Source organism: Camelus bactrianus, chromosome 17, assembly GCF_048773025.1.
Source record: "Camelus bactrianus isolate YW-2024 breed Bactrian camel chromosome 17, ASM4877302v1, whole genome shotgun sequence".
In the NCBI taxonomy this organism is placed as follows: domain Eukaryota; kingdom Metazoa; phylum Chordata; class Mammalia; order Artiodactyla; family Camelidae; genus Camelus; species Camelus bactrianus.
The window spans coordinates 27316180-27330583 of record NC_133555.1 but is presented as its reverse complement, the minus strand read 5'-3'; the positions used below and the strand labels follow the sequence as shown (position 1 = coordinate 27330583).

The following is a 14404-nucleotide window of genomic DNA, read 5'->3' as shown; positions in this document are numbered from 1 at the left end:
ACTCCAGGCTTTATTTGGATTTCATTCATTTTTCCACTAATGTCCTTTTCTGTTCCAGGATCCAATCCAGGATACCACATGACGTTTAGTCTAGGATTAGTCTTAAAGCGAAAGGAAATAGATCATGTAATCTGTCTCGTGGCATCCTGAAAGCTACATGATTACCCGTGTTAGAGTTAGGGGAATTGCTGAATATAGGGCATTTATAAAGTGGATTTCTGCAGCACAGTATGGCTGCCACTGCTTTTCCTTCTAAATCTAGCTCTTTAGCTAACTTAAATACCTAGAAATTTGCTCGTTGTTGGAAGTGAAAATTGTATCGCTCCTGGATACATACATCAGCTCGTGTGTACTCTCACGTCAAGCTCTAGGGATGAGAAATAATGGTCAATCTCAAAGTCATTCAGTCTCAACAATCGCCTAAAGTTCTCCTGGAGGAAGAGGAACTGTGTGGAGGGCAGTTAACTGCCCCACCGTTGGGAACAGCTGAGAATGGGACTCCCTCTCACTATGTTTTATGTATTGACCCTAAATAAGAGATTACTAAGTGGGTCCAGGCCAGGGGTAGGCGTAGTCAATCACTCTAATCTTGTGTTTTCTTCCCATCACGTGTTTCACCATATCTCCTCTCAACCTTACAGATGTGAAAGGGGCTCAGGCAGGTTGTCTCCTAGACCAATACTTCTTAAACTCGATCCTACATATGAATCCCTTGGCAACTTGTTAAGTGCAGATTCTGATTCAAGAGACTTAGGGGAGGGGCTGAGATTCTGCATTTTTTATGGGCTCCCATTGCTGCTGGTCCACGGACCATAGTTTGAGTAACCAATCCCTAATCTATTGTAAAGAATTTTTTTCTGTGTTTTTCAGAGTGTGGTTTTGACCTTGAGCAAAGATGTCAGTGCTAAATGAAAAGAAATCTATTGCTGAAAAACACCTGAAAAAAGTTAGCTCTGGGCTGATATTGGAGGGTCCCTATATAAAATGGGGTTTCGTAAGAAGGTAGATAGATTGCCAAGCTGCTTTGGTTTGAATCCCACAGGCCTGCAGTACTCAACTGATAATCAGTTTGTACAGCGGCTTAAAGAACTGCAGGAGTCAGCCACCGTCGAGAAGATTCCTTTGATCCCATCCACCCCAGAAGAGATGAGTGAGATGCTCCAGCTCTGCTCCTACGTCCGCTTCAAGGTGCCCCAGCAGGTAACGTGGTCTCAGCAGCAATGTGCCTGCCCTCCGCCAAAGGCATAGGGGGCCAGTACCAGCTTCCTTCATGCGTTCCCTCCTTGTTCTCATCCATGTATTCATTCAACAAGCATCTGTATCATGCCTGTGATGTATCAGGCACTGTGCTTGGGCACCGTGGTGAATAAGTAAGACAGAGAAGGTCCTTGGGCAGACACAGGCCAGTGGGGGAAGCAGACAATTAACAAGAAAACAAATAATTGCAAATTATTACAGGTTTATAGAGAAAATTAAGATGGTGCAGTGATTGAAAACAGGGAGGCAGGAGAAACTCTCAGAAGCCTCTTTGAGAAGGCAGCGTGGACAGAGATGGAAAAAACATAAGCAAGGAGGAGGAGGCCAGGATGACTGGAGCCCAGAGCGTGAGGGAGAGAATGGGTTGAGATGACAGTGGGAAGGGAGGCAGGGGCTAAGTCAGAGATTCTCGTTTTTTAAAAATCTCAGGACCCCTTTACAGTCTTAAGAATTGAAGACCCCAAAGGGCTTTTGTTTATGGAGGTTATAACTATTGATATTTATCATATTAGAAATTAAATCTCAGAAAAACTTAAAACACAAGAATATACAAGCACTTATTAGCCATCAAAATAATGACATTATCCCTCGTTACATAGGCTCTGAAAATCAGTATTGTTTTGAGAGAATGAAAGTGAAACAGGGAGGTGGCATTTAGTGTTATGAAAATAGTTTGACCTCTTGGACAACCAAGAAACACATTGAGAACCACTAGGCTGGGTCATGTAGGACCTTGTAGGTTATGGGCAGGAGCCTGGAGTTTTTTAAAGTATAATAGGAGAACCACGGAAGGATTGTAGGGGAGCACAGACAGAAGCAGATAAATCCACTAGGGTGCTGTTGTGGCTTGGAGATGAGTGTGGTGTAGACTGCGGTGGTAGCAGTGGAGACGAGAGATCTGCGAAGCTTTGGGAGGAAGAACGGACAGGACTTCCTGGCACGTTGGAAGTGGAGGATGAGGGAAGGTGAGGAGTCACAGGTGACTGCTGGTACTTCAGTTGAATAAAGGTCATGTTTTCTGAGTAGAGGAAGGAGAGGGAGGGGGGTTCAGGGGATAGGCTAAGAGCTCCATTTTGGATGTGTTAAGTTCACGTTGCCTATGTGGTCTCCAAGTGTAGGTGTTAAGTAGACAGTGGGAACACAGTGGGGCTGGGGAAGTCTGGTCTGGAGCCAAACAGTTAGAGCCGCCAGCAGATGATGATATTAAAGGTCATGGGTCTAAATGAGGTCCTGTAGGGAGAGTGTGGAAAACCAAGAGAGAGGAGTCCATGCCTGGAGGCCTCACAATAGCAAATTATTTCCCTTTATTGTAGGAAATGGGCCCTGCCTCAGTTGCCTCAGTTGAGAGAATGGGCTTTATGAGAAGTCACGGACATAACTCAGTTAACCGGTGTGGCCCGTCTCTGAGGAAGCACCCAGAATCAGATTCTGCAGGATATTCTATTCATGAAATCCTCTTCTTAGTCATGACATTACGCTGGTCCCCTCTCCGTACTTCTCTCTTCCCAGGATAGAGCGCCCAAAGAAGGTTTTAGAAAATTCCATGTTTTGACTTGTCAAGGACTTGAAAACAAATTGGGAAAAAACAAATGGTCCAAAGTCTTACCCGCCTAGGAGGAAAGGAGCACCCGAGCTCTCGGCCCACTGAGGTCCTAGGTATAGACTGGGTAGGTCAGTGGATGGAAGGAGGCCTGGATAATGCAGGGATGGAGAATGGATGTGTGGGTAGATGCAGAATAGATGGATGCGTGAATTGATGCATCTGTATGCATAGATGATTTAGGGATGCAGAATAGGATGGATGGCTGGATGCTTGGTTGGATGGATGGGAGGATGCCTGGAGACTGCAGGGATGGAGGGTGGATGGATTGGTGGATGCAGGATAGATGGATGCATGGATAGACATATGCTTATATGATTCAGAGATGCAGGGTGGGTGTGTGGGTGGGTGATGGATGGTGGAGGTCTGCATGAAGCAGGGATGGAGGACGGATGGCTGCAAGAAGGATTGATGCATGGGTGCAGGAGAGACAGTAGAACAAAGGAACTGTCTGATGCTGAGCACAGGGTGTCAGAGTTTGCCATTGGTCTCACCTCTAAGCTTCCACTTCCAGAATAGTCAGATTCTGGTCATGCTCCAGAGGGTGGGTTTAGTACAGAGCAGTTATGGCTGGATCTTCCCACCTCAGACAGTGCAGAGGTGGAAGTCAGTGACTCCTGAGAGTGCATGTAAGGGCTTCAGACCATTCCCAGGGAGACGAAAGGAGTGATAGCTGCTAACATGACCCTTGGCCCCTACCTCAAGAACACTGAGGCAGGAGGAAGGGGTGGACTGTGTATCTTCTGGCCACAGCACCTCTCTGGGTCAGTCTCCCTGGTCCAGGAATCTGGCCTGTTTGCATGTGCTGCAGCCTCACAGCCCGCACATAGCAGGGAGGGCCAGGACAATGTCACATAATAAGCACAGGACATTGGCGGCCTCCCTAGAATTTCCCCAATAGTTTATTTCTTCATTGTTTCAGAGGCTCATCATCCCCAACAGTTAAATTTTTTTTAATAGACCTTATTCCACATTGGATATTACTGAATAATTGCTTGATATTATTACCATCCTGATTGTGTCTCAGGCTAAGCAGAGAATTTCTCAAGGTAAAGTGGCCATCAGGCCATATCGTGTGTATTTGACATGCCGCAGGGGACCTTTGGCGTCACAGTATTATCTATGTTCCTTCCTAATTAGAAAAAAGCTCCATACGATCCTAACTCCCAGTTACGTTGCACACTGCGTCGTGGGAACGTGGAGGGCCAGGCCCTACAAACCTTGACAGTGCTGTAAATGCTGGGCTTCACTTCCTTCATGGTCCCAGAGCCATGCAAGGCCTGAGGAAGCAAATCTGCCTTCTGACTTTGGGTTGTTTATCCTTAGATCCTGCAAGGCCTGGTCGACGTCCGCATCCCTCATAACAACTTCTACCGAAAGTGTAAGTAGTCCTGAGTTAAGCTTTCGAGCTTGTGGCGAGTGAAGCTTTATGGGTGGCTGGCTCTTACGCCTAACATTTCTGAGACTTTGATAGTTTTCTGAGGCCCCTCAAGAGAGAAGCGATGGCTTAGACTCAGATATTCTCTGTTCTCTACGGTGGTGTCCACAGCCCAGCCCAGCACGCGCTCACTTTGTTTTCCTTCCCTGAAAAGTGTTTTTGGAAATCGTCAACGAGAAGTCGAGATACTCCCTCCATCAGAACATGGACAAGATCAAGGTTCCGACGCAGATCATCTGGGGTAAACAAGACCAGGTATGTAGCGTGTCTCTGGGGCCACCTGTGCCCGTGACAGCAGCCTCGGAGGAAAGGCCAGTGGTCATTTATAAAGGGCACCTGGCTGGCTGGTTTCTGATACCAAGAAGAGGTGGAGCACACCTCGGTCAGGTACCAGTGTTCACGGGAAGCATCATTCTTTGAGGTGAGAGCAATGACGTTGACCTTTTAAAATGTAAGACAATTTAAAATCATCTCTGCATGTTATTTTTCTCAAAGCCATATAGTCACTTGGTACAAAAAACTTCAAAGACTACAAAAAGGTTTATAATGAAAACTTGGTCTCTTTTATATCTCAGATCCCAGCCCCCATTTCTTCGAGACAATTTCTGTCTTGTGTGTGTTTCTTAAATTTTCTAAGACAGGGGTTGGCAGAAGTTTTCTGTAACAGGCTAGATGTAAATTTCTGCGACTCTGTGGGTGATATGATCTCTCACAACTACTCAGCTCTGCTGCTGTGGAGCAAAAGCAGCTGCAGGCAGTTCCAGACAAATGACAGGGTCCTGGGGAACACTGGTTCACAAAGCTGCAAAGCAGGTGAGGGTTGCTGTTTGCCTACTCCTATTCCAAGCACATATCAATATGTCTAAAAACTTTTCAAACATACTATGTATACTGCTTTGCACTTTGTTTCATATGTATAAGAAAAATATACCTTGGAAATCATTTCATATTGGCCCATATGGATCTACTCATTCTGTATTTTGAAATATTTTATTTTGAAATAATCTCAAACTACAGAAGAATTGTAAAAATAGTACAGAGTACTCCTGTATCTGTTTTACCTAATGTCATCAATTTTACCTGCTTTATTGAAATACACCTTACACGCCGTCAGATTGACCTCGTTGTGCATCCACCACAACCCAATTGTAGAGCACTTCTGTCACCCCCCAGAGTTCCCTCCTGCCCATCTGCAGTTAATCTCCATTCCCACCCCAGCCCCATGCAACCACTGATCTGTTTTCTTTTTCTGTGGTTTTGCCTAGAATATATAGTTTTCTAGAATTTTCATAGAATGGTATCATATAACATATAGTCTTTCGCATCTGGCTTCTTTCATGGAAGCATAATGTCTTTGAGGTTCATCCATGTTGCATATACCAACAGTTTATTCTTTTTCATTGCTGAGTGTCTTGTGTCATTCTCTGGTATGTATGTACCACATCTTATTTTTACCAATTTTTCAACATTTGCCACATTGTTTCATCATCCTCATCTAGATAGATCTAGAAATACATATTTTTGGACCACTTAGAGTAGGTTACTCACATTCTGCTCCTTTACCCCCAATACTTCAGGGTGTATTTACTGCAAACAATAATATTCCCTCACATAATCACAGTATGATACCACATTTAGGAAATTTAACGTTGATGCAATGCTTTTATCTAATCTACTCCATGTTCCAAATTCATCCACTGTTTCAGTAATGTCCTACATAAAGTCCTCTCCTCCTCTTACTCCCTGAACCAGGACCTAATTCAAGAGCACATTCTACATGTCATGCCTCTTTAGTCTCCTTTAAAGGAGTGTGAAATGATCCCCTCAGTCTGCCTTTGTCTTTCATGACACTGAGATATTTGAAGAGTGCGGGCCAGTTGTTTTACAAAGTGTTCCTCAATTTGAGTTTGTCTGCTGTTTCCTCATGATAAAATCCAGGTTGTATATCCCTGGCCAGAATATCTCCTGAGTGATAAGACATCCCATTCTCAGGGGCACAATGTCTTTCTGCCCCTCAGTGATGTTAATTTTGGTTGCCTGGTCAGGATGTCTGATTTCTTCGTTGAAGAGTAATTATTTCTCCCCTTGCGACTAGTAACCAGTCTGCAGGGAGATACTTTGTGCAGATAACCTGCTCCTAATCAAATATTCCCCTCTGGGTTTACCATTCATGAATGATTCTTGCCCACAACAAAATTCCACGTTCTTTTTGAAAGCTGCATAATACTCCCGTATATGATTCTACCATAACGTATTTAACCAGTGCCCTACTGATGGTCACTGAGGTCGTTTTCAGGTTTCTGCTATCAACACCTCAGTGAACATCACTATACACGTGTGTCCGTGCAGTGTTAGAGCAGTCCTTAGATGTGGAGTCAGTAGGTCATAGGCTATGCACATTTTTAAATTTTAATAGACTTTGTCAGATGGCTCTGTGTAAGTTTACGAGGGCTACTGTAACCAAGTACCACAAAGTGGATGGCTTAAACAACAGAAATTGATTGTCTCACAGTTCTGGAGGCTGGAAGTTTGAGATCAAGGCATCAGAGGTTGGTTCCTTCTGGGAGCTCTGAAGGAGCGTGTGCTCCCTCCCTGCCTCCCAGCTTCCGGTAGTTTGCTGGCTGTTGCTGGTGTTCCCTGGTGTTTAGATGCATCACTGTGATCTCTGCCTTCATCTTCACACGGCCTTCTCCCTGTGCCTGTGTGTCTCTGTGTTTAAATTTAATTTTTTGTAACATGCCAGTCATACTGGATTAGGGCCCACCCTGCTTCAGTGTGGCCTCATCTTAACTACATCTGCCACGACCCGATTTCCAAATAAAGTCACATTTTGAGGTATTTGGGGTTTAGGACTTCAACATATGAATTTGAGGGGACACAATCAAGCCATAATAAACCCTCCAAAGAGATACTGATTTATACCCCAGAAGCTCCTTTTTTTGTTTGCAACTATTCTTTAGAAATCATATCTTACTAAAAGTTCTTGGGATATTTAAAACAAGAGAAGGTAGTGAGAATTGGAGTCTTTATAAGACCCACAGGCAGACAGAATTAACATCTGTTGAAGGGTACCCAGGAGTCCTACGCTATTGACTGTTGTGAGAAAGGAGATTAGAGCAAAGCTTTCCCTTCTGTTGAGATAGCTTCTCTGTGGAGCCCCCATTGTGAGCACTGGGCAGGCTGCACATCCCCACTGTAGGTGTGACGAAAGCACAGGCAGGAAGTCAGGCTGAGCCACAGAGGCCCATGGCTGTGGGGGGTAGCCCAGGAGGGGAGACCTGGGGAGAGGCCAAGCCCAGGACACCGGGGGAGGAGGGGATGATGGTGTCGGACTGCAGCTCTCTCAGACCAGCCAGGTGTGGCTGAGGTTGCGCAGCGCGGGAATGAGGGCATCCAGAGCAGGGCGGCCTCACGTGCTCCTTCTGCGGCAGCCAGGGGACTGAAAGCAGCTTTGTGTACGCCTGAGCAGAGAAGCGGGACCCTGGCTGGGCCAGCAGGGAGTCATTCAGTCAGAAATCAGTCAGAACAGTGAAGGCCTTTCTTCCTTCTAAAAATCCCAAAGGTGACTGCAGCCTCTCAGGGACCAACAGGGAGAGATGAGATCCCATCGTTCTGTGGAGACACTGCAGAAACGAGATCACTGGCTTTGGAGTCTGAAAGTCTGGGTTCCACCCCTGCCTCTGCCATTTATCAGCCTGTGACCGTGTGCAGGTCACTCATCTGATCCAGATCCCAGGTCTCTCTTTTACTGCTGTGGTTATTGTGAGATTCAAGTGAGATAATAGGTATGAAGGTCATCTTTCTCCGGGTATCAAAAAATAAATAATAACTTATTGCTCATATCCTTTGCCTCTGATAGCTGGCCTCTGCCCATGGTCCTGTAGTCCCAAATTTCCTCCAGGACTCTGAAGTCCATTTTGATCCAGAAAAAAAAGCCTGACACTCCCTGGGCTTACAACAAATATGATCAGATACCGTATGTGTTCAACGGACCATTCTCAGGGCAGAGTCCACATAGCAGCGGCTTTGGGGGCCCTTTATTTCATGGTCTTTTCTTCCCAAGCGATCTGACTCTTTCCTCCTCTGTCATCAGCATTTGGTGTCACAGACCTACCCCTGCCAGGCTGAATTCAGCCTCCTTATTCTTTGGACTTTCAAGGCTTCAAGGGGGGAACCATGTGCATTATCGTTTATATAAATGATTCCCCCTGGAACTGGGCAGGAGACAGCCTGTACAACTGAACCTGACAGCCCTTCCTAAGAGCATTTCTGCACTTTAGTTCAAGTTTTTCTCCTCTGTATTTAGTCCACCAGAGTGGGAGGGCCTTCTGGAAATACGCAAGGTCTATTACTGAATGTCCCTTCCCCCTGCGAGCACAGTGCCGGGTATGTTGGAGACTCAGAGTACATGGTGAGTGAGGGAACAAACAGGAAAGTGAATGAGCAAACTAGCAAAGGGACAGACCCACCAACTGCCTGCCTATACATTTAAGTCAGCTAACAGATTTCTACTGAGCGCCTAGTATGTGCCTGGTACTATCTCAGGCTCTGAGGATACAGCAGGGACCAGGACATTTAGGATCCCTGCCCTCCAGCACCGACCACTGTAATGCATGGCAGAGCTGGGGCTAGGGCGAGGTGTGTTCTGTGCAGGGTCAGATTCTGTCTTTATTTATAATTTTGGTATTTTGTTCATCATGGATCTTTTGGCATTAATTCTGTTCTTTAAAATGCTGACTCCCCAACATTGGAGGACAGGAGCCCTTCCCCACTCACACAGGACTGAGCCACCCACTGTCCCCATGGCCATGACTTGTCACCCTCGTGCTGCTCCCTCTTTCATGAATTCCTCTCCCCTGTGGTTTCTCAGCTCCCATGATCCTCCCCCATCAGAGCCCTTGCCACAACGCAGTGCATTTCTCTCTGGCTTCCCCCAAGACCAGGACCTCCTCAGGGCAGGGACTGTATTTCTACCTCAGTAATGCGGGCAGCAACACAACTTCTGACACCAAGTTGCAGAATAAAACATGAGGCATTTGACCTTAATTTGTACCTTAAAAAGATACATGCCCCCCACCCCCGATGTCCTTAGCAGCACTATGTACAGTAGCCAAGACACGGAAACAACCTAAATGTCCATTGACAGGTGACTGGATAAAGACGTTGTGGTGTATTTATACAATGGAATACAACTCAGCCATAAAAAAGAACAAAATAATGCCATTTGCAGCAACATGGATGGACCTGGAGATTGTCATTCTAAGTGAAGTAAGCCAGAAAGAGAAAGAAAAATACCGTATCATATCACTTATATATGGAAGCTAAGACAAACTTATTTACAAAACAGAAACAGACTCACAGCCAAAGAAAACAAATTTATGCTTATGGTGTAGGGGGGATAAATTGGGAGTTTGAGGTTTCCAGATACTAGCTAATATATATATATAAAATAGATAAACAATAAGTTCATACTTTATAGCATAGGGAACTATATTCAATATCTTGTAGTAACTTATGGTGAAAAAAATATGAAAATGAATATATGTATGTTCATGTATGACTGAAGCATTGTGCTGTACACCAGAAACTGACACAACATTGTAAACTGACTACACTTCAATAAAAATACACACACACACACAAAACACGAGGCAAGTGGTCGCTCCCATCAGAGGGCAACAAGGCCCAACGCTGAAGCGACTTAGTCCTAAAAATCACCCCAGCCAGGCCTGGATGGAAGCTCTGTCCATGGAGTGCACATAGGCATCTGAATCTTCTCCATCTAGTTTCCTCTCCTGTCCTGCAGGTGCTTGATGTGTCTGGGGCAGACATGTTGGCAAAGTCAATCGCCAACTGCCAGGTGGAACTCCTGGAAAACTGTGGGCACTCGGTGGTGATGGAGAGACCCAGGAAGACAGCCAAGCTCCTCGTCGACTTCTTAGCTTCTGTGCACAACACAGACAACAACAAGAAGCTGGACTGAGGCCCTGACGGCAGCCTGCGCTCTGCACCCAGCATCCACTCCTGTCTCCCAAATCTGACGTGGCCACCACTTCTCAGGGATCCTGCCCCAAACGTGGTGGGAGCAGCCACCTGAGGAAGCCAGTGCCCCGGCCCCAGTCTCTACAGATCCACAGAGCTTCAAGGGCCACGAGGAGCGCTCCAAGATGTTTTTTGCAAAATGCAAACTCATGTGGAACAAAATAAGAAAACCCATCCATGAAATCTACCCAGAAGTCCTCAGGTTCACGTCGCTAAGTGCCCACCCCGGACCACAACCACTGAGGACATTTTCTCTGAGATGCTCCTTACAGACTGAGACTCGAGGTATTTCTGTCGCTTTAGACACTCTCCCCTGCATGGTCCGTGGCTGTTTTAGGAGCATTAGTCCCCATTCACCAAGCCCCTCTTGTTTATCTCTAATTTAAGTTTTACTTAGAGTCCCACACATGAAGGAAGTGCATCAGCTGCAAAACCAGGGAGGAGCATGGCAGCCTGTAGGAAATACTTACACACGCAGAAGGGCATGTGCTGCCTCAGCCAGCTCGGGGCTGCGGGAAGCACAGGTGGGTGACTTGATTGGCACCCTCGTGTCAGATATGTTGCAAGTGAACCCCGAAAGCTGCAGGAGGAAGAACATTGGTGGGGGGGGTTCCTGGGATAATTTATTATCTTTAAAAACAGGACTAATAAAGCAATAACGTTGTAGACATCTATCTAAATAGTCAGACTCGAGTTCCACTCACAAGCACCTCGTGGGCCTCTTTTCTATCTTGCTGAGCTACTGAAAACCCTTGGACGTACAATATTAGCTTGTTAATGAATTCTGTGAATTCTGTGGACAATAATGTGATTGAAAATAAGTCTAAACAGCTGTAAAAGTGACCACAATGACATGAAATAAATTCAATCAGTCTAGATTGGCGGTATGCAAGTGGGTTCTCTTTCTAGAGCTCTTAGTGACGCGCAGCACTGGAAGACTGTCTCTTAACTTTAAAATGTATTTTTAAAGTAAGGCTTGGTCTGTAGGCATTAGAAGACCTTGCTTGCATGAGTTACGAGTTTCATTTTCAGAAATCATGAATTTTTGTTCAATTGAAATTATGTATCAAAAACAAAAGGCAGGACGTCATCAGACTTCATTTTGACCTTCTCTGTGGCATTTAGAAACCTAAGCTCCCCAGGAGACTCACTGTTTCAAAGTGAGGTGAACTTTGTGGTTTATGCTGGAATTCGGGACTTGGTCTGAATGTTTTTATTTATCAAGGAAAAGCAGAATACAGATCTTGAAAACAAGAAGATAGGAAAATGCGACGTCAAACTTGTGAGATGCAGCTGGAGCAGCACTCGGAGGGAAATTTCTAGGCCAAATTACACATATTAGAAAAGAAAAAAGGCTGAAAATAGATAATTTAAGCTTCTGTCTTAAGAAGCTAGGGGGGAAGAAAAGTAAATCAAACCTAGGAAACATTAGAAGGAAGTAATACAAGTGAGAGCAAAAAAAATCAGTGAAGTCGAAAAGGAAGTAGATATTAGACATGTTGCTTGTTCCAATCTCCCATATCCACCAGGAATTCTGAGTTTAGTGAGCTGCTAGGAGGGGTCGGTTCTGATGGGGGTTGGGCATTAGTTTCCTCAGGGTCACAGAAGAAGCCCGAGACTTGGGATCAGTAGCATCTCAGGTGTGTAACCCTATTAGGTATGGGAGTTATGCCCTGGGTTGGACTAAGGATCACCTGCCGTGGCACTGCACCCTCAGCGGGGTCATGCAGACGGGGGCGTGTGCTGTCCCTCCCGCCTGGAAGGGCAGTGCGCTGGTCTGCAGCAGGACGCGGCTCCCGCCTCCTCCACTGCCACTGGAAGTCGTGAGCAGAGCACATGAAAGAGTCAGTTCTGACAAACCTGCCAGGGGTGTTTTCACAGCCCTCTCTTGGCCCTGCAGTTCTGCTCCCGCAGTGCTAGCAAGACTCGAAAGCCGAAAAGCACAGCTCCTCCTTGCGCCCCGCTTCCCGCCTTTGTGATTATGAAGAGGTGACTGCCAGCTGACTGGCCCCCGTGCCACAGCCCGCTGGGTTCTGTAAAGTGTGCCTTTAACGACAGCCTTAGAAAGAAGAAAGGGGTCACTGTCCCAGCTCCCCTTGGAAGGCTGCCTGAAGCTTCTGAAATAATGGAAAGCCCCAGGCATCACGTGGGCTCTTGCCTGGAGCCGGCTCATCAGGGCTGCTGAGGAGGGACCCTCCAAGCAGATGTGGAAGAAGCTGAGGGACCAGCAGTGTTTAGAACTCGATCTGCCATTAGTCTGGGCTTCTTGTTCTGGGCAGAGGGGACACCAGGAATGACTGATGCAAGACACGTATCCGTTGGATGGTGCTGCCGGTGTGTGTAAATCACTCTTCAGTTTGATCCCCTGAGTTTCCCCATCCCTGAGAACCTTACTTGTTGCTGAAGCGTCCGGGAGGCCCTGCGTGGTGTCAGTGCAGGTGCCCTTTGAAGGGCAAGGTCCAGGCCCTGGACTTCTTACCAGCCAGTGCTTTCCTGCTGCCTTCAGACAAATTTTAGGTTTTAGTTAAACATAAATGTTTAGACCTCCTTATTTACTTTCCAAGTCCTGGGTGTTGATCTCAGGACCATCATGGATTGGGTAGTTAATTAACATGATTCTAAAATGATGGGTGCACATTTTAACACCCAGAGGCTTCCTGTACTGAGACTGAGCAGGGCTCTTCCGGGGGGACCCCCCCCCCCCGGGTATAAAAGCCTTTCTGTGTCCCCCACTTCTTGTTTGTAGAAAAAGTCTTTAGTCTTCTAGGCCTTCCCTGCATTCCAAAGAGCAAATTCAAGCAGTCACTCATTAACAAAGTGAGGGAATGCCGAAATAAAGGGAAAGCAGTCAGGAAACAATAGTTCAGTGATAAGATAGAGTCCTAGTTCCTTCTCAGGGGGTAGAGATAACAATCTGATGCGCATCTTTGAGTTGCTCTGCTGGAACTGAGACCCCCCCACCCAGGTGGGGGATGGTGACCAAATGCTACGCAAAAGCACTAGACCCCAGACTGTTTGGGACCTGAAGGTTGTTGATTAAGTTTCCTGAAACACCACCGTGCTACCTCACCACCAACCAACTGGAAGAAGGCCATGCACCCTGCAGCCCTCATTCCAAATGTTGCCTTTAAAAACTATTCCCTGAAAGCCTTTGAAGAGTTCCGGTCTTTTGAATGAGTCACCGGTTCTCCTTGTTTGACCCTGCAGTAAACCTTTCTCTGCTCCAAGCTGACTGATTTCAGTTTGGCTCACTGAGTCAGGCACATGAACTGGGGTTCAGTAACAGTGCTAGACCAAGTGGTCTCTTATTAAAAGTGGCAGTTTATTGTATCTGTTTCAGAAATGTTTGCTGAAATACTCTTTGGCCAGGTTTGGGAGCATTTTTTTTAACTTAGTCTCTCTCTCCTCCCCCACTCCTCCTCTCTGTTTCATTACTTTATTTGCCTCATATCCGTCTCCATCGCCCACGCACACAGCCACACACAGATGCACTCAACCCTAACAGTTAGAATCATGACTCTTCTAATCCTTCATCTGTCGTCTTCCAACATCACTCCTTTACCCATTCAGCCTGGGCCTTGCCCATCAGTCACTTCTCCCTCTCCATCATCCCTCCCAAGTTGGATGATGTCCATACAACCCGTCCATTGCCTGAAAGGAGGCAAAAAAGGGTGGGAGTGGTCACAGATGTGGCAGTGGAAATGTCCTCAAACTACCTGCGATGGGTAGGTAGGTAGGCCAGGGGGCGACTGTGCCGGGACTGCTGTCCTGGTGTCCACAGGTGCCCTGGGGCCCAGCGTTGCTGCTCTCTCGGCTGGAAATCACCAGCATATGGGCCTGGAGTTGCCAGTGCCTGTGATGGGATGAGGGTCGTGTGTAACTAGTAGCCTAGTCAGTGAAAGGGAGAAGACATCCTTCTAGCAACTGGACAGTCCCTCTCCCTTGGCTCCTGGAGAAAACTTTCCATGATTTCTGGATCTTTGGTCTCTTAAACTCTTAAGGCAATGACTAGGACCCTCAGGGCACACCTAGGAGGCTGCCAAGCTCCAGCAGGGGATGAGAGGAGA

General features: G+C 46.5%; 1 protein-coding gene across 5 annotated transcripts in view; it reads left to right on the top strand.

Annotated features, from left to right (window-relative positions):
- ABHD6 (abhydrolase domain containing 6, acylglycerol lipase) overlaps window positions 1–11215 on the top strand; it is a 43980-nt gene extending 32765 nt beyond the window's left edge. For all 5 annotated transcript variants that reach the window (XM_074344606.1, XM_074344607.1, XM_074344608.1 and 2 more), the window contains 4 exons: window positions 1043–1200; window positions 4184–4238; window positions 4450–4550; window positions 10102–11215. In XM_074344606.1, the coding sequence (XP_074200707.1) occupies window positions 1043–1200; window positions 4184–4238; window positions 4450–4550; window positions 10102–10278 (491 nt within the window). In that variant the 3' untranslated portion in view covers window positions 10279–11215. The remainder of the gene's footprint in view (window positions 1–1042; window positions 1201–4183; window positions 4239–4449; window positions 4551–10101) is intronic.
- The last annotated feature ends 3189 nt before the right edge of the window (window positions 11216–14404 follow it).